The sequence below is a fragment of the Stegodyphus dumicola genome, chromosome 2 (assembly GCF_044657685.1).
Source record: "Stegodyphus dumicola isolate Sdum_Otavi_A_Nest chromosome 2, ASM4465768v1".
In the NCBI taxonomy this organism is placed as follows: Eukaryota; Metazoa; Arthropoda; class Arachnida; order Araneae; family Eresidae; genus Stegodyphus; species Stegodyphus dumicola.
Genome location: NC_140769.1, coordinates 214,058,987 through 214,071,237, shown reverse-complemented (window position 1 = coordinate 214,071,237; position 12,251 = coordinate 214,058,987). Strand labels below are relative to the sequence as shown.

The following is a 12,251-nucleotide window of genomic DNA, read 5'->3' as shown; positions in this document are numbered from 1 at the left end:
ATGACTCCATTGCAAAGATTTAATATTGCTAAAAAACATGCACTTTGTATAAACTGTTTAAGTGACAAACATAAGCTTACATCATGCAAATCCAAGTATTCTTGTCTTTTTATGCCAAGGAAAGCACATTTATCTATTGTGTAGGTCTGAAACTAAAAATTCCTTGCGTGAAAAAACTTCGCCAAGTTTGCAGTCGGAAAATCTTCCCATTTCAGAGACTGCAGATGCTCATAATATGCAAAGCAAAACGAACCCTAGTTCGCCCGATGTAATAAAAAATTCAAACTTAACTGAAGAGGTAAAGACTTTTGCATCTTTATAAATTAAATGTCAAACAAAACAGTTTTGCTTTCTACAGCCAAGGTTAAGGTTTGGTCACCGATTCGGAGTGATTATATTAGCGGCAGAGCGATATTGGACAGTGCATGTGAATCGCATTTTATGACCTCGCAGTTCGCTTCTTTGTGTGGTATCAAATACATTCAAAAGTCTTTAATCCGGACGTCCATATTCCGGAATGATATATAATATGGACCTCAAAGCTACAAATTTTCTGTGCATGCGTTTACGCACGTGCAATAATAGCTTTACGCATGCACGTTTAATGTACAATGGACGGTATAAGCTAAGTTAAAATTATCTAATTATCTATTTCAGTTAATATTGCAGATTCCGTTGTTCTTTAATCTTCTAATTGGACCCGGCTTATTATTTTTTGCAGACTGTTAGAGAACTAGACTGTTGGTGGCATTTCTTTGGAAAATCCCTTTATATTATACCCCACATACCTTTGATAGTGTTGATATGTGTTCTGGTTTCTGCATCCTTAAATGTCACTGCATGATTTACTGAGAGGTGAATGAAGCCATTATCAGAAAGACAATTGTACAACTTCCAGCAATCAGATATGATCGTTGTTCCAGGTAAGATATTCCATTGAATTACATCCAACAAAGTTTCTTTTCTTCTGTCCTCAACCACTAAAAAAAAACACCTTCTGCTCCCTCGCTCTATACCACCAAACTTCCAGTTTACTAACGGCAGCCATTTTACCATGTAAAGCACAAAATAGTAGCACCATACTTCCTGACCAACTTCTAATGCAGAAATAAGCCCTGAGAAATGTTCTTCAAACAATCAAAATCAATGCCATCATGCATTACAACCAATCATGTCATGATAGAGTTTCCAAAACGTACACCATAAAAATACTCGAGTTACCATAAATGAAACATTAATCTAAAGGGTATCCCCAAATTCAGTCATTTAGGAAGTACAGTCAAAAGTCCTTAATCCAGACGTCCATAATCCGGAATGATCTATAAGCCGGACCTCAAAGCTACAAACTTTCTGCGCATATGTAAACGCAAATGCTTTTACGCATGCGCATAATACCTTTACACATGCACATAATACGTTTATGCATGCACGTTTAATGTATAACGGATGGTATGAGCTAAGCTAAAATTATCTATTTCAGTTAATGTCACAGATTGCGTTGTTCCTTATTCTTCAAATTGGATCCAGCTTGTTATTTTTTGCAGACTGTTAGAGCAATTTTATAAAAGAAAGCTTGAACTTTCGATTATGTCAAAAAGAATTTCCGATTCTGGAGCTGCCAAAGAATCTACATAGCGAAAGCATCTTTCGATGTCCATCAAACAAAAAGTGGAATTACTTCCAAAAATGGATAAAGGCATATCCTTTGTTTCTCTAACCATTCCGAAATCTGTTTATCAATTTCACGCTGCTCTGCGGAGGGGGGGGGACGTCGTGACGTGCAACGAACTGGAAGTTGATCTGTTAGCACTATCCTTATCTTCAGGGCAGATGTTTTTATTTTATTTGGCTTATAATTCCTTACTAAATGTAGTATTCGTCTTGATGTACTCCGGCTTTCATATGATTTAAATCAAATTCCTCATTATTATAAATATCACGAATATACATCAAATAGTGTTTTGGTTGCAATTTTATAATTTTGACTATGCATAATGTATGCTTTATGCATGCACACGTTGAAAGAAATGTTTAATAAAGTAAAAAAATAAATATTAAACTTTTTTTTTTGTAAATTTTGATACCCTTTAGATCATAATTGCTCTTTATTTCATAAATTACAGTTTCAAATTTTTAATTTTATGATTTCTGCATGCCATCTTACCAGATTTAAACTGATGATCTAGGATTGAGTGAAGGAGCGAAAAATTTGATTATCTAGTACTTTATTTTTCAAGATTCAATCTTCAGATTTATTGCTAGTGGATTTGTTGAAAATGAAAATTAACATCAATATTGTGGACTAATCTCCCAGTCGGAAAGTCTAGAAGTATGTGTACAGAAATTTTGGCAAATAAAAAAAAATAGCCAAAGAACCCCTTAGAAGCGAAGAAGAGGATTTTTGCGAATTGCATTGTCAGAAGACACATAGGAGAAATAAGAGTGGGTGTTTCATAGTACAGATGCCTATTTGAGAAGAAGTACTACATCAATTAGGTGATTCAAGAAATATTGCTAATAAACGTCTTAATCAGATGATTAAAAGGTTAAATAAAAACCCAGACCAAAAAAGGTTTCATACCAATTTTATCAATGATTACGAAAGCTTAAATCACATTGAAAGGGTTGAAGAAGAAAATCCTTCACCCATTACTTTCTACCTTTCTCACCATGAAATTTACAAACCTGAAAAATCATCTATGAAATTGTGCATTGTGTTTAATGCATCAGCTCCTCCTACTACAGGATTGAGTCTGAACAGCATTTTACTCTCAGGAGAGGTTAAAGAAGATATTTTTGATTTAATTGTCCGATTTCATAAACATAAAATAGCACTGATCGCAGACATTAAACAAATGTTTAGACAGATTTTAATCGATTCATTGCAAAGGAATCTTCTACATATCTTATGGAAAGAGCATGAAGACGATTCACCTATTATTTTTAGATTGAACACTGTAACATATGGGACTAAATGTGCTCCATTTCTAGCTATAAGAACTCTAAAACAGTTAGCTTTGGATGAATAACAGAAATACCCTTTAGCTTCTGAAGTGATTCTTTCTGATGTCTATATAGACGACATAGTTACAGCAGCCTCTGATTTTGAGTCTGCTATTGAATTAAAGAATCAACTAATAAAGATATTTGAAAGCTGTGGAATGTCTTTACACAAATGGCACTCTAACTCTAAGAAAGTATTAGACACTTTAGTATCTAAGGAAGAGTTTCACTTTGATTCCACTGAATTTATGAAAACTCTTGGCATAATTTGGTAGCTGGAATCTGACATTTTTACTTTTAAAGTCGCTTTCTAAGGCAAATCATTTTTTACAAAAAGAGATGTCCTTTCAGTCATTGTGCAGTTATATGATCCTATTGGCTTTATCGGGCCAGTCATCTGTAAAGCAAAAATATTCCTTCAGAAACTATGGCCTTTAAAACTGAACTGGGATGGTGAATTACCTGAACCATTTGGTCAGTGAATGGAATCGTTTCATTTTAAAGGAATTGGAAAATCTTAAGATAGTAAGATATGCTCTGCATTCTACAACCGATAAAAGGGCTATCGTAGGTTTCTCCAATGCTTCAACATCTGCATATGGAGCAGTGGTCTACCTAAATGCCACTCAAGATAAACCTTGTTTAAAGTTACTGGCAAGCAGATCTCGAGTAGCCCCTTTAAGGACTCTATCTTTACCACGCTTAGAACTCTCGGCCTGTTTTCTACTTGCTAAGCTTGTTAAAAAAGTTCTGACTTCGCTAAATATAGACATTGAAAAGGTAACATTATATTTGGATTCGATAACAGCACTAGCATGGATAAGCGCTTCACCACAACAACTCAAAACTTTTGTTGGGAATCGTGCTGCGAAAATTCAGTTGTTATCAGAAAACTTCGAGTGGAAACATATCCGTTCTAAGGAGAATCCTGCTGATTTGGTTTCTTGTGGAGTCGAACCTAGTGAACTTTTATTTTCAGAATTATGGTTCAATGGACCTTCTAATCTTGACATGAATGTTATAGAAAAGGCTAGTTTGGATATTAAGGACCATGAACTTTACAAATGTTAATTGAAAAAATCTCCAGAAATTCCTCTTAGTATTACTTCTCGTGCTGATTTCATTAACTATTTTCTTTCTTTAAGTAATACTTTTGTTAAACTAATTCGTATTCTTAGTTTTATTTATAGGTTTATTTCCAACTGTCGACAAGGTAAGAGGTCATCAGGTCCTATTACTAGACATGAATTTACGTATGCCAAGCTAGCAATGGTAAGGCTAGTACACCGTATAGTATTCAAGGAAGAAATTGAAGCCCTTAGATATGGTAAAATTATAAAGGATAGTAACTTAAGTAATTTAAATCCTTTCGTCGACGAAATTTGGAATACTTAGGGTAGGTGGCAGATTAAATAAATCATCTTTATCCTGTTACCAAAAGCATCCTATTCTGCTGCCTAGGGATCATAACTTAACTACTATAATTATGCAATACTACATGTTGGTGCTCAGACTTTGCTTCATTGTGTTCGACAGGAATTTCGGCCACTAAACGGTAGAAATACTGCTCGTAAAATACTACATAACTGCATTATCTGTTTTAAAAATAAACCTAAAATAGCCCAACAACTTATGGCACCACTGCCGAAGGAAAGAGTTTCTGCGAGTCCTCCTTTTTCCATAACTGGAATTAATTTATGCGGACCCTTTTACATAAAAATTATCAAAGATGTACCTTAAATAATATATATGTTGTTATTTTTATATGTTTAGTTACTTGAGCGATAAATCTCGATTTTGTTACAGATCTAACATCGCAGGCTGTAATTGCAACATTAAAAGATTTTTCATGCGATGTGGCCTTAGCTCAACTATATATTCGGATAATGCTAAACGCTACTAACTTTGTTCCAGCCAACGCCGATTTGAAAAAGATGATAAAACATGGACTATCAAACTTATGTATTCTACCTATGAATGATTGATGCAGTGAATTTATATTATAATTATATAATTACTTGTATTAATATTGCATATCTATTTTATTGTAAAATGTTGTAATTTGTTTGTTATTTGTTTAATAGATATATTATTGCATTTAATTGGTTCTAACTGATATATGTATCAAACTTTGAATTTCTTAAATAATTTATATTAGTTTTGAAATTAGTATTTCAATGCCGGGCGGGATGTTGGCGCCTGAATGTCTGCTATAGGAAACCTTTTGCCTCTAACTTAGTTGCCTAGCAACGAATCTTGTAACGTGCATGCATCATTATCATTTGTTTTTTGTAATTCCTTTTTATTATCTAGTTTGATGAGAATTTTGTTGCTTTGGTTTTTGAATGGCTGCTAATTGAGTGGTTAATTTTCGAATAGAATAAAAGATGGATTTAAAAGAAAAATAGTTTCATTGTTTCGTAGCTACAGTCCAAAACAACAAGTTAAAAATTACATAAAATGAACTTTAAACACTAATTCATTTTTCAAGGCTAACCTGAGCAACAGCAACAACAGGCCATATTTCATGTTTCCCAGTATGGATTTCAATAACAGGTAACTGCATAGTTCCCCAGCATTTATCTCTTCTTTCTACAAACTATAAAATAATAAAAAATAACTTATTTAGTTATTTATAAATATTACCACCATATTACTACTACTAATAATAATAATAATGCATACAAACTTGGAAATTAAAAAACAAAGACAAAATTTGTAAATTTAAAATTAAGATTTTTTACCACTGTAATTATTACACAGGGAGACTTTTTTTTTTTTTTTTTTTTTTTTTTCAGGTAAGCAGAATGGGATACTTTCATATAGGTGTCCCACCATCAAGGTATTGGTATCTTTATGATGGGATACCATTACAGAGCTACCCTTGTAGGTTTGGGTACAAATATGAAACATTAACAAAAAATTATAATTATCAAACTGATATACAATAAATACTGAACTGATCATGCTTTGACGTATTTTCATAAGATAAGTTTGCTGTTTTTAATGGCAGGACACTTTATTTTGATGCATTTTTTGGGAATGGGCAGCTGTTTAGCAGTCTCCTCACTGAGAACATTGTCCAAGATGCACTGCATGAGGGCAGTTGAATTAAACTCATGAGAAAGAGGATGTTTGATCTTAATTTTGATGGAGAACATTTGGGGATATAGATTAAAGGGTCTGCAACCTTTCTTCTCACATTACATTTGTTCAAGAGGACTTTTGGCTCAACAGTGTTTTAAATCCTCTCATGATGCAAAGGCACCACATATTTAAAAACAACCATGCCTTCTCAGGAATTCAAACATAAGCCCAAACCTATGACAGACAATTCCTCTCCTATCAAGCCAACAGGTTGGCTGTACAGTTAAGTTTATTCAATATGTAGTTAAAAATATTAAGAGAAATTGAAATCATACACTAAACAAATAACTTCATAATTTATTAATGAAACATATATTTCCCTTTTTAGTTATTAATAAATAAATTTGTGAATAATTGCAAATGCAAAAAAAAGCACATGAAAACATGCAATTTTTTACAAATGCAAAAAACAAAATTGTATTATTCTCATACAAAAATTTAATAAAAACAAGGAAAAAAATTAATTATTACAATTAGAGAAACATACACTACTTACAAACACATGAAAAAACACACTGCATAATTTCTTCATCTTCATGCAAAATGCTAACAGTGGTATTTAATTTTATTGAGAACTCTGTTAAGATGTTTGCTTTGTAATTCATTAAGAATGAAATACTATATCCTGATCATCACAAGGTAACATTTTATTGAGAATAGACATATTTTCAAATTTTCTTTTAAATTTACTTCGGTGATTTCAAGGTCTGAAATTGTATCTTTTAAAGTTATAAAGTTAAAATGATACATTTAGACATTATTAAGAGAAGGATTTGCCTTATGAACTGAATTTTTGAATCAGAACAATGTCTTCATCTATGATATCCTCAATTTGTGATAAGGAATATTTATTATTTTTTAGGCTTTCCTCTGAATCTGAATAATTTAGGGAACATTTTACTGGTCAACTTAGTTTTTGACAGTTTTGGCTTACTAAGTTTGTCACTTCCTGATTAATGGTCAACTATCTGGCATCAAACTCGAGAAGCTATTGCCTTTCCATATATACCACCATACCTTTAGTGGTTAGAGGAGCCTACTGTGGTACCCAAGGGCCCGGGTTCAAATTCCAGAGAAAGCATGGTTGTAACTGTTCGTTCCTTCATAGGAGGCAGTGATGGTCACTTGTTAGGAGCCTTCGCAATGAAATGGCCACAATTTCTGGCTTTAGGAGCGGCCAATGCAGAATAGGCAAGTGCTGGCCATTGGATTAAAAAAAAAAAAATTGGCATCAAAAATAAATGTCAGCGTGAAACTGATGGGAGTGTTTGCTAGATTTGGCACTTTTGCACATACATTTCCGCTGCAATTTTTTTACAATCTTCAAAATGGAATACAGTCAAAAGTCGTTAATTCGGACACCCATAATCTGCAATGATCTATAATCCGGACCTCAAAGCTACAAACTTTCTGCGCATGCGTCGCTTTGACGCATGCGTGTAAGGTCTTTACGGCTGCGAATTTGCGCATGCGCAAAATATGTTTACGAATGCGCGTTTAATGTATAACGGACGGGATAAGCTAAGCTAAAATTATCTAATTCAGTTAATGTTGCAGATTGCGTTGTTCCTTAACCTTCGAATTGGATCCGGCTTATTATTTTTTGCAGACTGTTCGAGCAATTTTATAAAAGTAAGCTTGAACTTTCGATTATTTCAAATAGAATTTCCGATATATATTTACTAATATGTAGAGGATATACAAAGCAAAAGTATCTTTCGGAGTCCATTAAACAAAAAGTGGAATTGCTGCAAAAAATGGATAAAGGCATATCCTTTGTTTATCTAAACTTTAACGTTTGTTTATCTAAACTTTGTTTATCTTTAACGCCGCGGAACGCAATGAATTGGAAGTTGATCTGTCAACACTATCCTTATCTTAAGGGCAGATGTTTTTATTTTATTTGGCTTATAATTGCTTACTAAATGCGGTATTTCCTCTCGATGTACTCCGTCTTTGATATGATTTAAATCAAATGCCTTGTCATTATAATTCGCTCCCGATAGCAAAGAAAGTGACAGAGGTTATTGAAAACGAAAAAATTTCGATTGACAAATTAGTCGGTATTCTCGACACAGCAATTATAGGACTTGAACAGCGGAACTTTGTAACTGAACAAGAAATTATGTCTGTTTATGGAATTAAAGAAAATGTATTATCACACAAAAAATGAAGCAACTTAAACAACTTACATTGAAAGAAATGTTTAATAAAGTAAACAAATAAATATTAAGCTTTTTTTTTTTTTGTAAATTTTGATACCCTTTAGATCATAATTGTTCTTTATTTCGTAAATTACGGTTTCATATTTTTAATTTTATAATTTCTGCATGCCATTTTACCAGATTTAAACTGATGATCTATAATCCGGAATCGCTGAAGTCCCGACGAGTCCGGATTAACGACTTTTGACTGTAGTACCACTTTTGTTTCAGGATACTTCATATAGATATTGCGATAGAACAATTTTGTTGTCTTATATGAAAGGAACGGATCTTCTTACCATAGAGGAGCATTGCTAACATCTACCCCGATGTGTATAATTAAGACAAAACAAAAGGTAAACAAAAACAAACAACATATGTATTCTGAAAGGAAGAGAGAAAAAGAGGAACTGCATATGTCCTCAAGAGAGAGAATTTTGAATACTGATTTTATTTGTGTAACCAAATGAACTTATTCTACAGATTTAACTGCTTGAAAACAGAGACTTTAAAAGTGTTTTTCTGTTTATATAATATGGGTTATTCCTCTTTCCTGAGCTAGCTGCCCTTGGATTAACTGTGAATTTAATATAAATGTTGCCCCCGGTATTACTCCAGTTATTCAGGAGTTGACTGTATAACAATAAATGCTACACTGTAGCACAAAGCAAAGAGATGTTAAGAAAAAGAAGCAAGAATGAAAAACCCACCTGTTTTGCATCAGGTGTCAAACCCAGCTTGACTAACAAACTGCTTACAAATACTTGTGGTGATGGAATAGGAATATACTTATCTGCATGTAGAATTTTACATCGTTTCTCAACAGTAGGAAAAGTCCTTTATATATAAAACATAAGAAATATATAAATATATTTTCTAACAAAAAGATTATTAAAAATAAGACAGTACAAATTATGAATTACACAGCAATTTCATTATTTATTACACTTTCTTTTTCATTAGCCGGCAAACTCTATAGTTGCTTTATGCTTCATTATAAGAAGGGTATAAAAAAAAAAAAAAAAAAAAAAAAGGAAACTCCACACACTTATTACAATACAAGCACAAACCAAAGACAAGCCTCAAATTCTAAAATTGCATGTGCAACCATTAGTGGGTTGTTAAATATAGTACATTATTGTAAAATTTAGGGTTGCCTAGCCTTTTGCCTGGTTACTCATGTCACAGTTAGGTAGGTAATGCAATAGGACCAAAAATATTTGACAACAGCAGTCATATACAGTCAAAAGTCATTAATTCGGACACCCGTAATCCGGAATGATCTACAATCGGGACCTCAAAGCTACAAACTTTCTACGCATGCGTCGCTTTGACGCATGCACGTAAGGCCTTTACGGCTGCGAATTTGCGTGTGCACGTGCGCAAAATACGTTTACGAATGCACGTTTAATGTATAATGGACAGGATAAGCTAAGCTAAAATTATCTAATTATCTATTTCAGTTAATGTTGCAGATTGCGTTGTCCCTTAATCTTCGAATTGGATCCGGCTTATTATTTTTTGCAGACTGTTCGAGCAATTTTATAAAAGTAAGCTTGAACTTTCGATTATTTCAAATAGAATTTCCGATATATATTTACTAATATGTAAAGGATATACAAAGCGAAAGTCCATTAAACAAAAAGTGGAATTGCTGCAAAAAATGGATAAAGGCATATCCTTTGTTTATCTAAACTTTAACGTTTGTTTATCTAAACTTTGTTTATCTTTAACGCTGCGGAACGCAATGAATTGGAAGTTGATCTGTCAACACTATCCTTATCTTAAGAGCAGATGTTTTTATTTTATTTGGCTTATAATTGCTTACTAAATGTGGTATTTCCTCTCGATGTACTCCATCTTTGATATGATTTAAATCAAATGCCTTGTCATTATAATTCGCTTCCAATAGCAAAGAAAGTGACAGAGGTTATTGAAAACGAAAAAATTTCGATTGACAAATTAGTCGGTATTCTCAACACAGCAATTATAGGACTTGAACAGCGGAACTTTGTAACTGAACAAGAAATTATGTCTGTTTATGGAATTAAAGAGAATGTATTATCACATAAAAAACGAAGCAACTTAAACAACTTACATTGAAAGAAATGTTTAATAAAGTAAACAAATAAATATTAAGCCTTTTTTTTTTTTTTTGTAAATTTTGATACCCTTTAGATCATAATTTTCTTTATTTCGTAAATTACGGTTTCATATTTTTAATTTTATAGATTCTGCATGCCATCTTAACAGATTTAAACTGATGATCTATAATCCGGAAAAATCGATAATCTGGAATCGCCGAAGTCCCGACGAGTCCGGATTAACGACTTCTGACTGTATTATGCACTAACCCAATAACAGGTTAAATTTCCCAATGCGATACAACTGTATTTTTCATTATAAGACATAATTTTAATAATTCCCAAATCCTTGTAATTGGCATTTACTTTTGGATGTAATCAAAATATTTTCTTTCAGAAAATCCACCATGGAAGTTTAAGGGCAATTTTTTTTTTTTTTTTTTCTTTCATGGATGTGGAAGTGAATTCTTTTAAAAAAATGTGATGTATGTATAATAGCTCATAATACATGCACAAATTTAAAATGTAAATTGTTTGAAATAAGAAAAATCTGATATTTTTTATAGATTTGATACATAAAATTGGTAGAAATAATTGCAGTTTTTTAATATTATCTTTTTTCTTAAACTATGAGTGAGAAAATGGATCCTTCATTTAAAGTCATCTTGCATCATTGTTACTTACTATTAATATTTCTTTTAAAACTACTAATATTTTTTTAAGTAACCTAAAAACTGGGACTTTAAATTTTTCCTTCTTAAATGACTGAAAAATTAGCAGACATTAAATGTTTAGACTCAAAAGTCTAAAGATACATTATGTGACTATTTCTAAATACAACTAGTTTTATAATTAATTTTAATATTTTTGGCTTGCTAAAAATATTCTAACTGCAAAGCTGCTCTAAATTTTATACGTGTTAAGTTCATTCATCATTAGTTCATTCTTCAGTGGAATACATTTTGCAGAGTTTTGAATTATAATTATATACTGATACTATTATTACAAATATAATTACAATAGATTTCAACTGTTATGTAAAGCAATGGACAAATCTTTCTACACATATATCACTGACATTAGAATATAGAAATCACGAGTTCATTACAATTTTGAAAGGGGTATATTTCTTAACATTGCTCTAACAATGTTTATTTGTACAACAAAAAATATCAAACAAGTTCAAAATGAAATTTTGGTAAACACTAATTGTTAATAACGTTTCACCTTGTAATTGATATGAATAGGCCTGTGGAAAATAAGTATGTATTCTTGTTACTCATATCATAAAAATAAAAGTATCACACACAAATACACAAGACCTTAAAACCACAATGCTTAAGAAGTGTTTAAAAAAGAAAACAAAAAAGAAATGGGGTTAATCTAATAATATAATAGTAATACAAAGCTTCAATAACAAATCTAAAAGCAGGCATACATTTTAATTACATTAAGACAATTTGAAGATTTAATAACAACTTTTTAATCGCTATTTCATTACAAACCTATAATGCAACACTTTTCCGCAATCCTCTTTAGCTATACTTAAAACACATATGCTCCGTAAACTCATATTTTTAAATTATCGTACGGATTTTCAAATTCTATTCATTTAAAGAACAAAATTACTCAATTCAAAGTCAAATTCTAGTCATTTAAAGATCAAAATTACTCCATTCAAGGTAAGATCTTCAGTATTCTGTTTCTGACAGCTATTCACGTGACATTTATCATGTTTGTAAATAGAAAATACTATATTGCCAGAAAATTTTAATGATATATTGCCAGTTCAGCTTTTGTTTGCCCTATTTCT

The 12,251-nt window shown here is 31.9% G+C and overlaps 1 protein-coding gene across 2 annotated transcripts in view; it reads right to left on the bottom strand.

Annotated features, from left to right (window-relative positions):
* Positions 1-12,175, bottom strand: part of LOC118180150 (AP-5 complex subunit mu-1-like) — a 38,563-nt gene extending 26,388 nt beyond the window's left edge. The window contains exons 1-3 of one of the 2 annotated variants that reach the window (XM_035349279.2): positions 11,944-12,175; positions 9,065-9,191; positions 5,501-5,602 (exon numbers count right to left, since the gene is read on the bottom strand). In XM_035349279.2, the coding sequence (XP_035205170.1) occupies positions 5,501-5,602; positions 9,065-9,191; positions 11,944-12,011 (297 nt within the window). In that variant the 5' untranslated portion in view covers positions 12,012-12,175. The remainder of the gene's footprint in view (positions 1-5,500; positions 5,603-9,064; positions 9,192-11,943) is intronic. The other variant, XM_085811723.1, reaches the window with a different exon arrangement.
* Between the last annotated feature and the right edge of the window lie 76 nt (positions 12,176-12,251).